This window comes from Pyrgilauda ruficollis, unplaced genomic scaffold (assembly GCF_017590135.1).
Source record: "Pyrgilauda ruficollis isolate IOZ18807 unplaced genomic scaffold, ASM1759013v1 scaffold134, whole genome shotgun sequence".
NCBI classification, from domain to species: Eukaryota; Metazoa; Chordata; class Aves; order Passeriformes; family Passeridae; genus Pyrgilauda; species Pyrgilauda ruficollis.
The window spans coordinates 1-16,061 of NW_024511877.1; the positions used below are offsets into that span (position 1 = coordinate 1).

Below are 16,061 nucleotides of genomic sequence, written 5' to 3' on the forward strand. Positions count from 1 at the left end.
TTCCCCTCTCTCTCTCCCCCTTATCCCACTCTGTCTCCCTGGTCCTCCCACCCCAGTTCCAGCTTTTCCTACCAGCTCCTGAGCAGTGCCAGGGCCACCACGAGGGAGTTAAAACCCCAATAAACCCCAAATCCTGCAGAGGGAACAATCCAAAGGAAGAAATGCATAAGCTCCAAAACCTGTGCAAATTTCTATGAGAACAATGTAATGGATTCCCAGGAACCTCATCAATGCCAGGACAGGCGGCCTGACATTTTCCCCCCAAAATATTAACTGTACTTCACAGAGCAGCTCAAGTTTTACTCCAAAATTATCCTGACACATTCACCAGCGACATCCTCCTTTTTACCTCAAAATGTTCATTCAGTCCATTACAAAATACCTCCATTTTACCCTCAAATTGTTAATCTTGACCCCTATGGATGACTTGGATTTTACCACCAAAACCCTCCACTATTTATCTCTATCTAATCCCTAAAATATTCATTCTGTCTCTGTGTTACAGATTACTTCAGGTTATCCACCCAAATGTTCTCTGTTCCCTATGGATTATCTCAAATTTTAAAGCCAAAACTTCACTTTAGCAGTATACTGCTGATTTCACCTCAAAATTTTATTTCTTTACAGACTCAGGTTTGAGTTTTTCCCAAGGTTTTTCCTACCTGTTACATTTAATTACCTCATCTTACCTCACAGTGCTCATTCTCTCCCCTACACCACCTCAAGTTTTAATCCCAAATTTTTCCATGCCTCTCTGCTAATGACCACCTTCATTTTTACCTCAGGATTTTCAGCCCTTCCTTTACAGGTTAACTCACATTTGAACTCCCAGACATTCATTTTATCTCTATAGATTACTTCTATTTTCCCACCAAAACCCCCCACTATCCTATCCCAATTATTCATTCTATCCACTGCAGATTACCTCAGGATTTTCCCCTGAAATGTTCCCTACCTGTCCATTACTTTTAACCTCAAAATGCTGTTTTCTCTCCTCTACAGATCACCTCAATTTCACCCCTAAAATTTCCCGTGTCTCTGCCCTGCTGATTCCACCTGTTTACCTCAAAATGTTCATTCCTTACCCTGGAGGTTATCTCAGTTTTCAGCCACAAATATTCCCCTCATGTTTGCTACTGATTACCTAACTCAAAATTTTCACTGGCTCTGCTAGAGGTTATCACCAATTTCACCAAGATTTTCCCTACCTGGCCACTACTGATTTACCTCAGTTTTACCTCAAAATATTTATTTTCTACACTGGAGATTACCTCAAGTTTAACCCCCAATATATCGCTACCTTTGCACTACTTGTTACCTCAGTTTACCTCAAGATGTTCATTTTTTTCCCCAAAAGATTACTCCAGGTTTTTCCCCCAAAATACTCCCTCTTTGTCCACTTCTGATGAGCTCATTTTCCCCTCAAAATATTCATTCTCTCTCCCAAAAAGTACCTCAAGCTTTTCCCCCATAAATTTCCTTTTGTTACTCCTTACTCCATTTTTTACAATAAATTGAATGTTTTCTACCATCAAGATTATCCCATGTTTTACCTCCCAAATTTTCTTTTCTGCACACTATTGATTCCCTCATTTTGACCCCAAAATGTGCATTCTCTCCCCATAGCTATTCCCTGAAAAATGCCACCTTGGTTCCCTCCACATCCCCTCACATTTTCCTACACAAACACATGTTGGGTCCCCTCTAAATTCCACAAGTTTTCTGCCAAAAGTGTCACCTCTGTCCCCTCTAAGTTATGCCAGGTTTTCCCAGCTGGGAGCTACAAGGAATTCAGGCAGGTGAAATGAACAGAGATTTTACCAAGGGTTTCACCTCCAAAGTTTTCATTGTACCTTACTCGGGAGCAATCCCAAAAACCCCCCTAGCTGGACACTGCTGATTACCTGAGCTGACCTCAAAATATTCATGCTCTGCCCTAGATGTTATCCCAGATTTTACTGACAAAATCTTCCTACCTGTGCACTCCTGATTGCCTCAGTTTACTTCCAATCATCCCTTCTCTGCCCAGTGGACTGCCCCAAGTTTGCTCTGAAAATTTTCCCTACTTATGGAAAATACTTCACTATGTATTACCCCACTTGACCTCAAAATGCTCATTCTTCCCCTTACAGATTAACTAAAGCTTCACTCACAATATTTTCCCTATCTGTCCACTACTGATTACTTCATTTTTACCTCAAAAATGTTAATTCTCTGCCCTAAAGGTTATTCCAAGTCTTACCCCCCAAAATTTTCCCTGTCTGTTCCCTACTGACTCCCTCAGTTTATCTTAAATTCCATTGCAACTCTGCCAGCTCTGAGCTGCTCCCAGGTGCCTGGAGTGGTTTGGGGAGTGGCAGGACAACATCCCACTTTATGTTTGGGAAAATATACTAAAATGTAATTTCACTTCCTTCTCTGACCCATAAGCAAATAACCTAAACAAATAAAACCACCCCATATTTGAAGGTAAAAACATGTTGTTTCCCTAACAGGAGCACAAAAAAATTAATTTAAACCAGAAAGGAAATGACAAACCAGGAAAAGAGCCAAAGGAAATGCTCTCCACTGATACACTCTGCAGTTGCTAATTCCAAAGAAACTTCCCCAAGGGATCAAAAGTAATTGCTAATATTTTTTCCTCTGTAAAAATTGCTGGCATGGGTTTCTCAGAGACAAACACAGCCTGATGGGACACAGCTCTGGCACCTCACACCCTCCTTTTCTGACCTCCTTGGAATCCCCAAGCCCTTGGACAGCACATCCCTGACCACAAGGGAAAATGGAGCTTTACCCAGAGCCCAGTAAAGAGCAGAGCTGTGCTGACATTTCCCAGTGAGCTAATCCCAACAGCCAGGAAAAGGGAAGTGTGTCCTTCTGACTTACCCCAGGCCATCAGGGCTGCAGGCTCTGGGCTTTGGCTGCTCAATCCCACCCAAAACCAAAGGTTCTGGCAGAGCTGGGTCCACTTAAATGATTTTTCCTGTCCTGAAAGAGAGAAGAAAAGGAAAATTAAGTCCGCTGTGCGAGTCAAAAGCTCCTGGCTTTCACATATTTGTTCTTATTGCTCATTATAGGGCTTTTCATTTAAAAAATGAGAGGTGGCAGCCATATTAAATATATAAGTGCCCTTCTACATGATTTTTATTGGATGGAACAGTGGGGAATGAGCCCTGAACGGACAGTACAGGACAAACACTTGGAGAAAAAACACCAAGCAGCAGCCCCTGTGCTTGGCAGGGGCCAGGGACATCCAATTCCAGGCTGCTGGCTTCCTTTTCCTTTTGCAGCAATTGGTGTGGTGCTCTAAAAGCCACCTTCCTGCTTGCCACTCCCTCCACATTTTCTTCTTCAAGGGGGATGTGGCTGCAGCTCACCAGAGGCAAGAAAACTGCCTTTCAATTCCGTACAAAACCTACCTGGAAAAGACCAGGACAGCAGGAGCAGCAGGAATTCCTTAGAGTCCCTGCTCACAGGTATTCCCATTGTGCTTTGTTTCACAGGGGCTTTCCTGCCAAGCTCCTTTCAGTCTTATATTATCCTGAAAAATAATTTTGACAGTTGAGTTTGTGGAGAACCAGTTCATCTTTTGATTTTTCCTAATTTGGAGCTGTCAGTGCTACACTTGCCACAATCCTTGGGGCTCAGGGAAGTTTCCAGACTGACCCAAATCTTCCCATCCAGCTTCCTGTGTCCAGTGCCCGTTGTACCAGCTCAGAGCCAGCTGTGGATCCACCTGAGTCCCGGGCCTTGTGGTGCCATGTCAGCTCAGGGCATGGAAATGGCCACAGAGCTCCTTCTGCAGCCTCAGCGTGCCCAGGCTGGATTTCCAGGTCAGCGTTTTGCTCCCTGCACAGCGGGGACCCTGTCAGTGCTTTGCTGCTGTCAGCAGTGCCTCACATCCCACAACCTGCTGGGAAGAAATGCCTGTGCCATAGGAACATCATTCCAGACTGGTGCTGCAATCCCTTTGCTCCTCACATGGGACAGCACTGGCACACATGGGGAACACCACGAGCCATCTGTGAGGTGCCACTGGAATTCCAGCTCCTGTACAGGCTGTGAGAAGCACTGAACCAAGCCATGTCCTGGCAGCCCATCCAGCACGGACACAGCTGCTGCCAGCTGAAATTCTCCCTGACAACCCTCTTTCCCTGCCTGGAAAACACCCCTTCCACATCCTGCACTCTTACCTCCTTGGAAACAAGAGCTGCATCCTCCTGGATCTCTCACTAGATGCTCCTGGCTCTGGGCAGCTGTGGTGGCTGTGCCCAGGGCAGGTGACACCACCAGTGGGTCACACCAACGCTGAGCAGCCTCAGGCCTGGGCTCTGCTGCCAGCCAAGCTGGGATGCTTTTCCTCTCTGCAGAAACAAAGTGACAAAAAACAACAGGGCTGGGACGCCACAGCAGCCAAACCTGCCGACTTTCCCTGCGGCCAGGCACGGCCCAAACCCACACCCAGCGCGGCACCAGGGGAGCTAAACCAGCATTGACACCGGCACGGCATTCCCACACGGCGAGAGGGGAACAAAACCACGCAGGCCTGGCACGCCAGAAGCACCAAAACCGCTCCGGTTGGCCAAGATTGGTTTTGGGACCCTGAAACGAGCCCAGCTTTCCCAAACCGCTCCTCCCGTGCCCCCGTGTGGCGGCGAGCACAGCTCAGGGGCGGGCCGAGCTGTGCTCGCTGTTTGTGTGCTTTCTAAAAGGGAATTCCCGAGCCTGCTGCTGTTATAAATGAGAATGGTTTCCACACACATCACGATCACAGATACGTTGCCTCCATGTACCTGACACGAAACACAGCTCTGTATTTCACATTCCCCACGGCGCTCGGCTCTGCACACCCTGCTTGTCTCCATGGGCAGCAAAACCTGAGCAAAACCTGGGTTTTCCCAAGGTCATGGAAGCAGTTTTGTGCTTCCTCCCTCTTCCTCCCTCCTCAGGGTTAAGGTATAGGATTGTAGGATTGCCTAATGCTTGGTAGGTTGAGCCAGGAAATGTGCAACACTGAAATTCACTGGAGGAGAACCCTGGACTAAGAAGCCTGAATGGAAGAGAAGGGAGCCCCTGGCCCATCTGTTGAACTCCTCAAAATAACTGAAGCTGGAAAATTAACTCTGAGAACTTCCCTTTGATCCTGATTTTCATCTCATCTTTCCTATGACTTTGAGACTCAAAGAGTGGGGAACATCCCGATCTACAACACAATAAAATGGCTTGTTTGACCAATTTTAATTCGTCTGTTGTCTCCTGTCTGCTTAATAAATAATTCATTTTGTGAACAGAGCTGTTCTGCCATCCTTAGAACTTGTGGGCCGGAGTGATTTCTTAAATTTTAAGTGCTGACAAAAATCTGAGGCTAAGGCAGGGCTTTCCTGAGGCTGCCACTCATCCAGGAGCCTCAGGATCTCTGGGGATTGCAGTTCACAGCCTCGGGCAGCCCTGCATGGCAAAGCCAAGCGGGTTTTCCTCCTGCCAGAGAGGAAAAGACACGGCAGGAGGGGCTGTGGGAACCCGAAATGTCAGCGTAGTTCAGAAGCTGCACGCCCCTAAAGCTTTCCCACGCGTGTTTTACACTCCACGAGCACTTCCAGCACTTTTCAAGAGAGTTTTAAGGAGAATGGGCTGACTTGGTGGCAGCACAGCACCAGCTCAGGGCCACCAGGACACTCACTAGACACCAGGATTCAGGGCTCCAGCTTTTCCACTGCAACTGAGCCTGATGGAAAACACCTGGCAACAATTCACATTAATCCAGGAGTGCCAGCACATCACCTGTGTCTTATCTCAGTAAGCACAGCTGCATATTCACAAACTGTAGTGGCAGGCTGAAATAAAGACATTTATAATGCGTTATTTTATGCTATTTTCTGAGGGAGTTATGTTTTCCTGGCATTGTTTCAGCGCACTTGAAGCTGGGTTCTGCTCCCTGTTGTGCTGTCAGGCCTAAAGAAAAGCTTGGATATCATCCATGATGCAGCTCCAAGTGATGAAGTTACTGCTGCGAACAGACAGAAATCAATGGCTGGAGAAATTAACGCAGAAAAAACCTGCGTGCTTCCCAGTCCCTGCCCATCACACCCCAGTTCTCTACTGAGAGCCTAAGTCCTGTTCTTATCACAGAAACTCCACTATTTCGTATACTTATGTTTTATAGAAAAGCTTTTCAGGGCAATTGCCTCTCCCAGCATCGACAGCAGCCCTCAGCACTCCACCACCCCCGCGGGAAATGCCACCCAAAGCTTAAGCGACATGAAATGAGCAAAATTCATTAATTCAACACGAAAAAGCTCAGTAAACAACCGATTTAGAAAACATTCCCCTCATAATTTGCAGGGAGAGGCTCTGGGATGCCAAGGCACACTCAGAGAGATCAAGAGATTCTCCTTGCTATGGCTTTACTTGGAGTCACCGAGTACCTGCCCCGCAGCACATCCCACACTGAAACATCACTCCCACTTCCACACATCACAAATAGATACATTAAAGTGCATTTTTACCTCACCGAAGCAGGAAAGGGCAGCGCCAAACCGGAAAATTCAAAACGCCGCCTCAGGCACCGGCTCTTATATAACTTGGGCCGGCTCGGGATTGGCTGGCGCCGTGAGGCGATCGCAGCGCTGATTGGTCAGCGGGAGGCGAGCCTCGCTCCCGCCTCCCGCGGCCGAGCACGGGGGTCGTGTGAGGGGAGGGCAGACACCGTGTCCCAAATCCCAGCAAAATCCCCTTTTCCTCTCTTTTATGGCAGAACCAAGCACTGATTCGGTTTCCTGAATCGGAGGTGGAGTGAGTGAAGGTGTTGGCGTGTGGGAGAAATGTTCCTCCTGGGCCTAAAGTCTGAGTTGTACCCTAGGGCAAATGGACATTGTGAGGAGAAAGCTAACAAGAAAGCTTTGAGGATAAAATTTAGGTAATGTGTAGGGAAGAGAGTGATAACTTTGAGACAGTGAACAGCAGGGAATGTCGTGATGTGGAAGTCAATCCCATTTACCTGAGGGAGCACTGCCCTGGGGAATGGCTTTGGTAAGGCCTTACAGAATAAGCCTTAGTGCTCTGTGATCCTGTGCTGCTCCTTGCACAAATCCCATTCCTCCAGTGTCACTCTTATCCCTGCTGAGGTTTGTCCCATCCAAGTGTCCCCTCTCCCGCCCACAGTGAAATTTCAGTCTTGTTGGGTGACTCCTACCCCCTGCAGCATCAGATCATCCCCAAAAAAACACACCGCCAAACCCATTTTTTTAATCCTTTATTTCTCAGATTTCCATTTGTCTCTCTAGCTGCAATAATAATGGATGTGGCAGAAACAGCAGCAACAAAGGGGAATAAATGGAATGCGACGGAAAAGGTTTGATTTTGTCATTTGAGCAGGACCTGGTGGTAAGAAGCACCAGGGATTTTCTTCCAGGGATGGGTTGCATCCCGTGTCTGCAGCGTTTCAGTCCATGAGAGTTACAGGATAAGGGATTCCTCACAGGAATGAAATGCCACCGTAAATAGGAATCCAGCAACCCTTTTCCAGCTGCTCTGAGAGCTCCGCGGACTCACAGCGCCTTTCACTCCATCCCCCTGCCTCTGACCTCCTCCACGAGCGAATCCTGCTGGTTATTCACCCAGTTCCCTCTCTCTGCCTCCTGGGGAGCGGGATCCTGGCGCAGCGGGCAGGACGGCATTGCCTGGGAATGGCTGGGAGCAGGCCGGCATGGAGCAGAGCCGGAGCCCGAGCACGGCCCGGAAGCCGCGGCGGAATTTCTCCTTGCAGAAGCCGTAGATGAGGGCGTTGGCGCTGCTGTTGAAGAAGGCCAGCCGGTGAGCCAAGGGATAGATGGAGGATAGGGAGAGGGACAGGCCGATCCCGGCGTACGCGAGCACGATGAGCGACAGCGGAGCCAGGTAGATGTTGGCAAAGAGAACCGTGGTGTAGATCCTCCTCATGGCCGGCTCCGGCCGCTCCTCCCGGCACCAGAAGAAACGCTTCTCCTCCCGCACCCGCAGCAGCACGGCCGAGGGACGCGTGGTGGCCACGGCCAGCAGCCAGATGGGAAGGATGGAAGCCAGGTGGAAGAAGCCATTGTGCTTGAAGGGATGCACGATGCACCGGAACCTGCGGCACGGGCAGCGGAGAAGCCGTGTAAGGAAGGCTTCCTTACCCAGGCCGGGATGAACACACATTTTAAATTTCCTGTTCTTCATCCTCCCTATGAGTTGCTGCCTAACTCCTCTGCTATCCAGCTTCGTGGCTGAGGAACCAACCTGCAATTCCAGGCAGGCCAGGAATTGCAGAAACACAGATGCCTTGCACCATCCCGCTCATCTTGCACACCAGGCTCCCAAAGGGCCACCCTGGAAGGAAACAGGAGGTTGGAATCGCAGGACTCTGCTTAAAAAAATTCGCTCTCATCCCCCATTTCCTGAGTAGAATTATAGACTCACGGGGCGATGTGGATGGAAGGGGAGGTCATGGGGTTCCAGCCGTGGCCAGGGACACCTTCCACTGACCCAGAAGGCCCACAGAACCCCCTGGACACGTGGCCCTGGCTCTCCCCAGCCCACCTGCAATGATGTTGTCCAGGAGGGTGGTGGGCACGCAGAAGAGCCCCACCAGCAAGTCACCAGGTTGAGGATGAACAGGTTGGTGACCCTGCGCACGTGCTTGCTCCACAGGACGATGAAACAAACGCCCCCGTTGCCCACCGTGCAGAGGAGGAAGATGAGGAGGAAGGAGGTGATGAAGACAGCAGCCACCCAAGGCTGGTGGAGGTAGAAGCCCACGTAGGAGACGTTTCCTTCCAAGTACAGGTACGTGTACGTCCCGTTGTGGCTCAGCAAATCCAAGTGAGGCCAAGCCCACCAAGAGTTTGAGTCCATCCTCCTCCTCCTCCTTGTGCCCTGAGAGATATTTGTAGAGAGGTCATTTTAATCTGCCTGCAATTGAGCTGAAGGAATATGATATTATTATTATTATTATTATGTTAGCATTGTTATCTGCTTTGGGTGCACTGTGTGCTGAAATAAGCATAAAGCTCACGTGCACCCTGGCAGCAGCAATCACTGAAAAGTCACTGACTCCAGCTCTGGAAAACAGGGATTAAAGCATTCCCAACTGGCACAGGCTTTATGCCTGCACGTATCCAAATCCAGCCCCATTTCATGAACACGAGATGGTTTTCTGTGCAGTTGGATGGTTTCATTCTCTGCTCGCAAGCAAGCCTGCAATCAAGAAGGACCACACTGTGTCTGAAACATGCTGAGCTACAAGAGAGCTGGGTTCACTTCCAGGCAGCTAACTTGACTTGGAGGCAGCATTCCAAACCTTTTTCCACATACATTTTGTCTCCCAGACGAGGATGCCTAAAGAAGCAGGGGGCAAAATTAATTGGTGGCAGCAGGCATGAAATTAAAGTATGAGCGCAGGTGCTTTTAGGATGCTTCAAATTGCTTAATAGAAATGGAATTTAGATTTAGGCACAAGTTATCTGAGTCCTGATGAGCTTGTATGAAAGCTCAGCAAAGCCTCTGCAAGTGCTTTATTTTCAGGAAGCAAGTGCAGTAAAAAATAAAGTATTTATTCTGCTGTGCCTCAGGTTTGGAACAAGCAGAGCAGTGAAAACCCATCACGTTCTGGTCTCTTGTGCCTGTTCAGAAACCAGCAGCAGTGCAGTGTTTTAATGGGTCTGTATTTTACATTCTTATTAAATGCCTGCACAGCCAGGCAGGGAGACAAAAATCTGGAATCCCTCACCAAAAACCGGCTGCTTGTAGGTTTGAACAAGTGTAGGAAGAGCTGTGCATTCTGTGGGGCTGCCCTTACAGAGAAAGGCTTATTTATCTGGATCAGTTTTTACTCAACACGCTTTCAAAATCATTGGAAGTGATCTTATTGGGATGGCTGGTGTTCCAAAGGCTTTCCCCAGCCGGAGCTCAGAGTCAGCCTTGTGAGAAGTGCTTTAATGCCCATTTTCCTGATCCCTCAAGGAAGCAGCGCTGGAGCACTTGCACCCCAGCCTGGCCTCGAGATGGGGAACTCTGGCAGAATGCAAGCACAGATATTTGACAACACGAGTTCACACTGCTCCTTTAGTCCCAGACCTGGAGCTGGGCTTTATAAATCCCAGGAGATGCTGTCTCACCCCATTAAAAACCAGCATTCCTGCTGCTCTTCCCCACGTTACTATTACTCTTGTTATCATTATTACCCACTAATTTTCTTCCATAATCTTTTGCTTCCCAGAGGAGTTGCTTTAGGGAGACACTGTGGCCAGGAGAAGGTGGCTTTTGCCTCCCACCACATTCCCAGTCCCCATGCCCAGCTGTCCCTGTGCTGTCCCCAGAGGAGCCTTTCCTTCCTTATCTGCTGGAGTTTGGCTTTTCAGGAGTCTCTGATGACCTGAGGCAGAAGTTCCTGCTCATGCCATGACAGGGCTGTCCCTTATCACGCTGAAAGCAGGAGGAATAATGGTTATTTTGGATACATACTTTGTGTTTTCTCTCTGCTTCTGACACTGTGTTGCGAGGCAGCATCTGCTAATCTCCTCAGTAATGATCCCTGGAATAGTTTTTGTCCGTAGCTTGGTGAACAAGAAGTTGTAAACAGCCTTGAGGCAAAACTGAAGCTGAGTCTCATCCCAGTTGCACTAATGAAATTGTGGCTGTGGCAGGCGTAGGGAAGTGGCTGCACCAACGCTGCAGATGACAGGAAATGGAAAAGCTCCACGGATTTCTATTATCCTGAAGCTGAGGGGGAGGAGGATTGGCTGGAAGGAGAAATTAAGCCAGTGCCTGGTGTTTTCACAGGAGCCTGAGGACAGAAACATAAATCATCTAAGAAAAGGAAAAAAAAAAAGAATATGCAATTCATAATTGTTATAAGATGATAAATAACAGTAACTTGCTTCCACGTGGTAACTTGATAAGAGCAAGGCCTCCCTCCTTCATTTCACACACCAGAGAAAATGTGCAAAGGAATAAATTGGGAGGCTCCCTGAGTGAAAAATGCCCCAACCCACACTGGGTTCCCAAAAACAGGAGGCTCTTATGTGTGAAATACCCTCAGAGAATCCTCTGAGGCTGAAACAAAAATATGGAAACTTCAGAGGTGGAAGGAACAGCAGGGCATGTAGCTGTACATGAAGAACATTCTACGTGGTTAAGTGCTAAAAAATTTGTTCTTCCCTTGTCCTGAGCTCAGCAATGGCACAACAACAGAGGTTTCCCAGGGACCTTGGAAAATTATCCTGCTCTGCTGAAAGGTGAGAAAGTCCCAGGGGCAAACCACAGCCCCTGAAGGAAGGCAAAAAGAACAGGACATTGGTCTGTGAGTGTCTGAGAAATAAAGGAGAGAGAAATTCATGGATCTTCCTCTGCCTCGGGGCACCAGGAAGGGAACCACTGACTGGAAACCTGAAATGCTGTTCCACAGGGATCCCATGCACAGCCCCTGGCAATCTGGGCTCATCTTGGCTTCTCCTTCAGAGCAAGGGGGAGCTGCAGCCACCCCAAACCCCCCATTCCCAGTTCCACAGGGAATGGTGCAGGAGGTGTTTGTGTGGGTCATGAGCTGGGGACTCTGGGGATATTTGTGAATTAAGGTAATAGAAATTACTCTTCAAGTGTTTAACTTCTTCATCCATCAATATTTCCATGATGTTTTATATGGCATACCTCAGAGTGGTTCATCTCCAAACAAGCCAAAATATCCCAGCAGGTTTTCAGCTGGGAGAAAGGAGCTGTGGAAGAAAACACACCCCAAAAACAGCCAGTTGCACTCCAATAATTTTTTTTTCTTACTGACATTTACTTTCATAAGGAAAAACAAGTGCGCCTTGAGAAGCAAATTTCTCATTTTGAAATGGGCAATCCCAGGGAGTTGTGCCAATCTCAGAGCTGCACACCCATCTCCTCTCCATGAGCCTAAACTGCTTATCCTCCCCTCAGAGCCATTCATCTGCATAGCCTGAGCTGGGGCCAAAGAAAATAGTTTGTGGCTATTTCTTTTAAAAAGATCTCAAACTTCAAATGGTGGAGAGCAAGGCTATCAGCGGGATGGATGTAATAAACACCAGACTCAGCTGCAGATTACTCATCCACTGGAGCTGGGAATAAAAAACATTTCACCCCAAAGCCAAATTGTAAATGTAAATCAGGAGATGCAAATGGAAGGTGAGGCATTCACAGCAAGTTGGTTATGGCTCTGTATTTATATATATATAGGAATATTTATATATAATTTCCACCCTACTTCATGAGAGCCAAGGCTGTTACCTATTCCTTGTCATTACATTTTTTTTTTTACTTTGTGCTCAGTCAACCTTTAAGCTTCTAAATGTACATTTTTTTTATTTGATGTGTCAGAGGCTGTTTTAAATCTTAACTAAAACCTCAGCCAACTGCTCCCTGAGATCAGGTTAAAGTAAGATTTCCACACCCAGGCACATTTATGCCACCACTTTATTGAGAAGCCTGGCAAGCAATAAGATTTCAGCTGCCTTACCTTGGAAGCAAGTCCCTGTTTTAAAAGCTTCCAGTAGGAAATTACTCAAGTCCTCCCAGGATCCAGTTTCCAAGTAGCAGTTCCATCACTGGAAACTGGGCAGGGACCCCAGGAAATATCTGGACTGGCCACAGCTTTTTTCCAGTTTATGTTCCACCCCAAAAAATGGGGGGCACAGAGGATCCTGTCATCACTGCCAGGTGAAAGCCAGGAAAAACCAAACCAATCCCAGCGCGCAGAGCACATCACAAGGGTTCTTTGCACCAGCAAGAGCCACATAATTGTTTGATTTCCATCTCTTTTAGCACAGGAAGTGCCAGTGCCCTCTGTGAGACACAGACAGCCCACAGCCTGGGCACATCATGAGCCTGTCACAATAAACAGCATTTTAACCCCCCACCCAAGCTCCTGGGATGCAGAATATTGGATTGTGCCTCGCTGGAAATTGGGCAGAGCAGCCTGCCTGGCCCAAGGGCAGAAGAGCTGAGCTCCTGTAGGATTGGATCCTGAGCACTCCAGCACAGCCCCATGCTGGATTTGCCCAGAGGAAACACCTCGAGTCTTAAATAACTGCAGAGGAGAAGAACTGGCTGTGAAGGTGACACCAGTGTCACCTCTCCAGAAGGATGATGGCTGTGGAAGGGCTGAACTCTCCCTGTACCTTCTGACTCTTCCCTTTTACATCACCATCCACGTCCACACAGGGACTTTAGGTACTCATTAATTAATTTGGTTTTTTTTCCCCTGTGACCTGCTCTGAGGATTTGAATCCTTTTGGTGCTCTTGAATTTCCATTTGCTGCTGCCTCGGTGACTCGATTTGAATTAACACCAAATCCTAAGCCTTACCTGGATAGGCACCTCTGATTGATGTCAGGAATTTGACATGCTGGGAGGTTACCTCGGAAACCTCCTGGTTTGACTCCAGCTGAAGCCAATTCTGCTCAGTAAATGACAGCTGCAACACACAGCAAGGACTGCAAGTAAGTTTTCCTTGCTAGGATTTTCTTTTGGGAAAAAAAAAACCCAGCAGCACAGGTCCATTCTTTTGGGATAAGGTGCCATCTTACCTGCCAGCCTCAGGAAATGCTCAGAGTTACACTTTTTTACATCCCTTTTCCCAACAGAACACCCCAAACCGATCTCACTGCATTTTAGACTTAGCAGTGTGGCTTGGATTTAAAGGCTACTTCAAGCTCCAGACACTTCCCTCCTACTGGAGTTATCTGCTACTGATAAAAGAGCAAATTAAAATGATGTGAACTCGTCTTGGTCACTGAGATAAAAACAAACAAACAGCCCCTGGATCTTCTTTTCCCAATCCTGGAGCTCTGCAGAGTGCTCCAGCTGCCAGCCCAGGTGGATTGGCTCTCCTGCAACACGGGGGCAGGAATCCCAAAGGCAGAGGCTCAGGAGCACCTGCTGCCACCCCCAGTGTCCCCAAACTGCTCCGTGCCCACCCCGGGCAGCACAAGGAGGTCCTGGAAAGAAAAACAGCATCCCAAGGAGAGCTTCTGGGAGAACAGGCTTCCAATTAATGATTTCATGGATGTAGGAAACCATTCTTCAATAAGAATAAATTCTCTATTTTTTACACTCCCCTTTTAATTCCTGGCATAGTTTTAAAAATCAATCCTTTAACAAATCATGTAAATTCCAGAGAACAAACAATTATCCCAATATGAATCTAAACCATAAAATTCTTTTCCAGCATAACTCAGCGTGGAACCATATGGAATCATCACGTGCTGTAAGTGGAGGCTGAGAAGCTCCAGCCACACACAGACATTGCAGCGAGGGCAATTTTGCCCTGTGTGACGCAGCAGAATGGAATTCCAGAATCCAGGACTGGGGGCCCGGAGCTGGATGCAGAAAAAAGCCACAGATAGAGAAACTTCTGACCAAGAGAGCATCCTGAAGGCCCTGCATCCAGCTAAGAGGATTTTGTCTGGAATTCCTACCCCAGCTCTCCCTGCACACACACACACACCCTGCTGCAGTTCCCTGCTCCCCATCACTTCCCCACGTTCACATTCCCTCTGCCTGGAAGCCCAAAAGGTGGCGAGTTCACTTGGGAATCCAAAGAGCTTCAGATGGAGAGGTGTTACTCGTGGAAGCAACAACGTAACCACAACGCAGGGAATTTTGCAGGGAATCGCTTTCTGCTTCCCCCGTGGAACGTCAGCATGGAATCTTCATCACGGATTTCCTGCAGAATATTTTCCTTTTCGTTTTAAAAGCGGCTCCCTGTCCCAGGACACTTCCATCCCTTCTAAAGGCCGGCGGCACCATCTGCTGGGAGCAGAAGGAAGGACACGATGCGAAATAAAGGCCGGGAGAGCTCATGGAAGCGTCCATGGAACCCCAGAACGGTTTGGTTTGGACCTCAAGGGTCATCCAGTCCCACCTCGGAGCCTGTTCAGGATGAGCTGCTCTCCATCGGCCCCTGGGTGCAGATGGATGTGGAAGTGATGGAGGTGTTCAGGAAATGCTGGCTGTTTTACCCTGTGCTGGCTAATCTGGTCATTAAAAAGACTAATTGACCTCTTCCAACAGGGAAGCATATAAGCAAGAGGTGCCAAAAAAACTGGAGTTCCTGCGAGATGAAACCTGCAGTATCCGATTTAAAATCCCCCTGGATGGTCACCGGTTTGACTTCCACGGGCTGCTCACACTGCCCAGCTCTGTCCAGTTCTGCTGTCAATGCTTTTGTCCGTGGCATAATTTCTATTTTTCCCTTGCAAAGAGCATCTGGGTGATAGAGGGGCATGGAGGGGAAAGGAGGGGAGCGACTCCAGAGGCACAAATGTTCCCGGTTCCGCTCCGGACCTGGGACTGCCTCACTCCATGCCCAGGTCCCACCGTGTCTCACAGCCTGGGGTCCGCCCCGACCCCCAAAACTCAGGATTTGGGCTCTCTGACCAAAGCCCTCAAGTGCCTGGATGAGCTTCCATTCGCACTCCCCAGACAGGGCTGGAGTCTGTTTCACAGCCCTGAGGCTGCCCGGTGCCTACTCCAAGTGCCAACAACGTGGACTTGCCTCATTTCTGAGCCAAAAAAAAAGCCTGATTTATTTATTTATTACAGGATCCTAAAACTAGCCAAATGAGCCTGGTGCCCTCCAAACACAGGCCTCGGTCCCTGTTTCCAGGACATGAAGGTGCCTGGCCCAGGCTCACTGTGGGATGCCCCGATCTGATCCCCAAAACCCCACACAACTCAGGCCTCTTCCTTTCCCAGCTGAGTCTGAGCTTCCAGCTGCTGGAAATGGGGCTGGAAACAGGGAATTTGGTCCCTGAACCCACAGCCTGGGCTCCCCCTGTGATGTCAGGACAAGCTGGAGAGCCAGTGGTGCTGGGACATGAGATAAAGAGGAGGATGGATCCCATCCAGGATACCCCAGAACACCCCAAGGACTCCCTGTCCTGCCCCTCTCCGCTGCTCCCTGCCCAGCCCCAGTGCCAGGGACTGCAGAGGAGGAGCCTGGCCGCTGCCAGCCTTCTCCCAAACCACATCCAAGGACCGTGCCAGCACCCTGCACGGCTGGCAGACGGGCACCAAGAGCAAAA

The 16,061-nt window shown here is 48.7% G+C and overlaps 1 protein-coding gene and 1 long non-coding RNA gene across 3 annotated transcripts; both read right to left on the reverse strand.

Annotated features, from left to right (window-relative positions):
• Positions 1–124: 124 nt before the first annotated feature.
• LOC121349181 lies at positions 125–6,562 on the reverse strand. Of its 2 annotated transcripts, XR_005954470.1 has the most exons (4): positions 6,507–6,562; positions 4,194–4,364; positions 3,420–3,541; positions 125–2,988 (listed from the first exon to the last, which is right to left on the reverse strand). It is a non-coding gene; the product is annotated as an uncharacterized LOC121349181 (long non-coding RNA). The 2 variants fall into 2 exon arrangements; XR_005954469.1 differs by lacking the exon at positions 6,507–6,562 and having other exon boundaries at positions 4,194–4,741.
• Positions 6,563–7,608: 1,046 nt separating this feature from the next.
• On the reverse strand, positions 7,609–15,940 carry LOC121349149 (neuropeptide FF receptor 2-like). The gene is given in 6 exon segments (XM_041459302.1): positions 7,609–8,148; positions 8,285–8,346; positions 8,557–8,616; positions 8,619–8,892; positions 10,480–10,801; positions 11,606–15,940. Coding segments are annotated over 5 exon segments (981 nt in total). The 5' UTR covers positions 10,525–10,801; positions 11,606–15,940.
• Between the last annotated feature and the right edge of the window lie 121 nt (positions 15,941–16,061).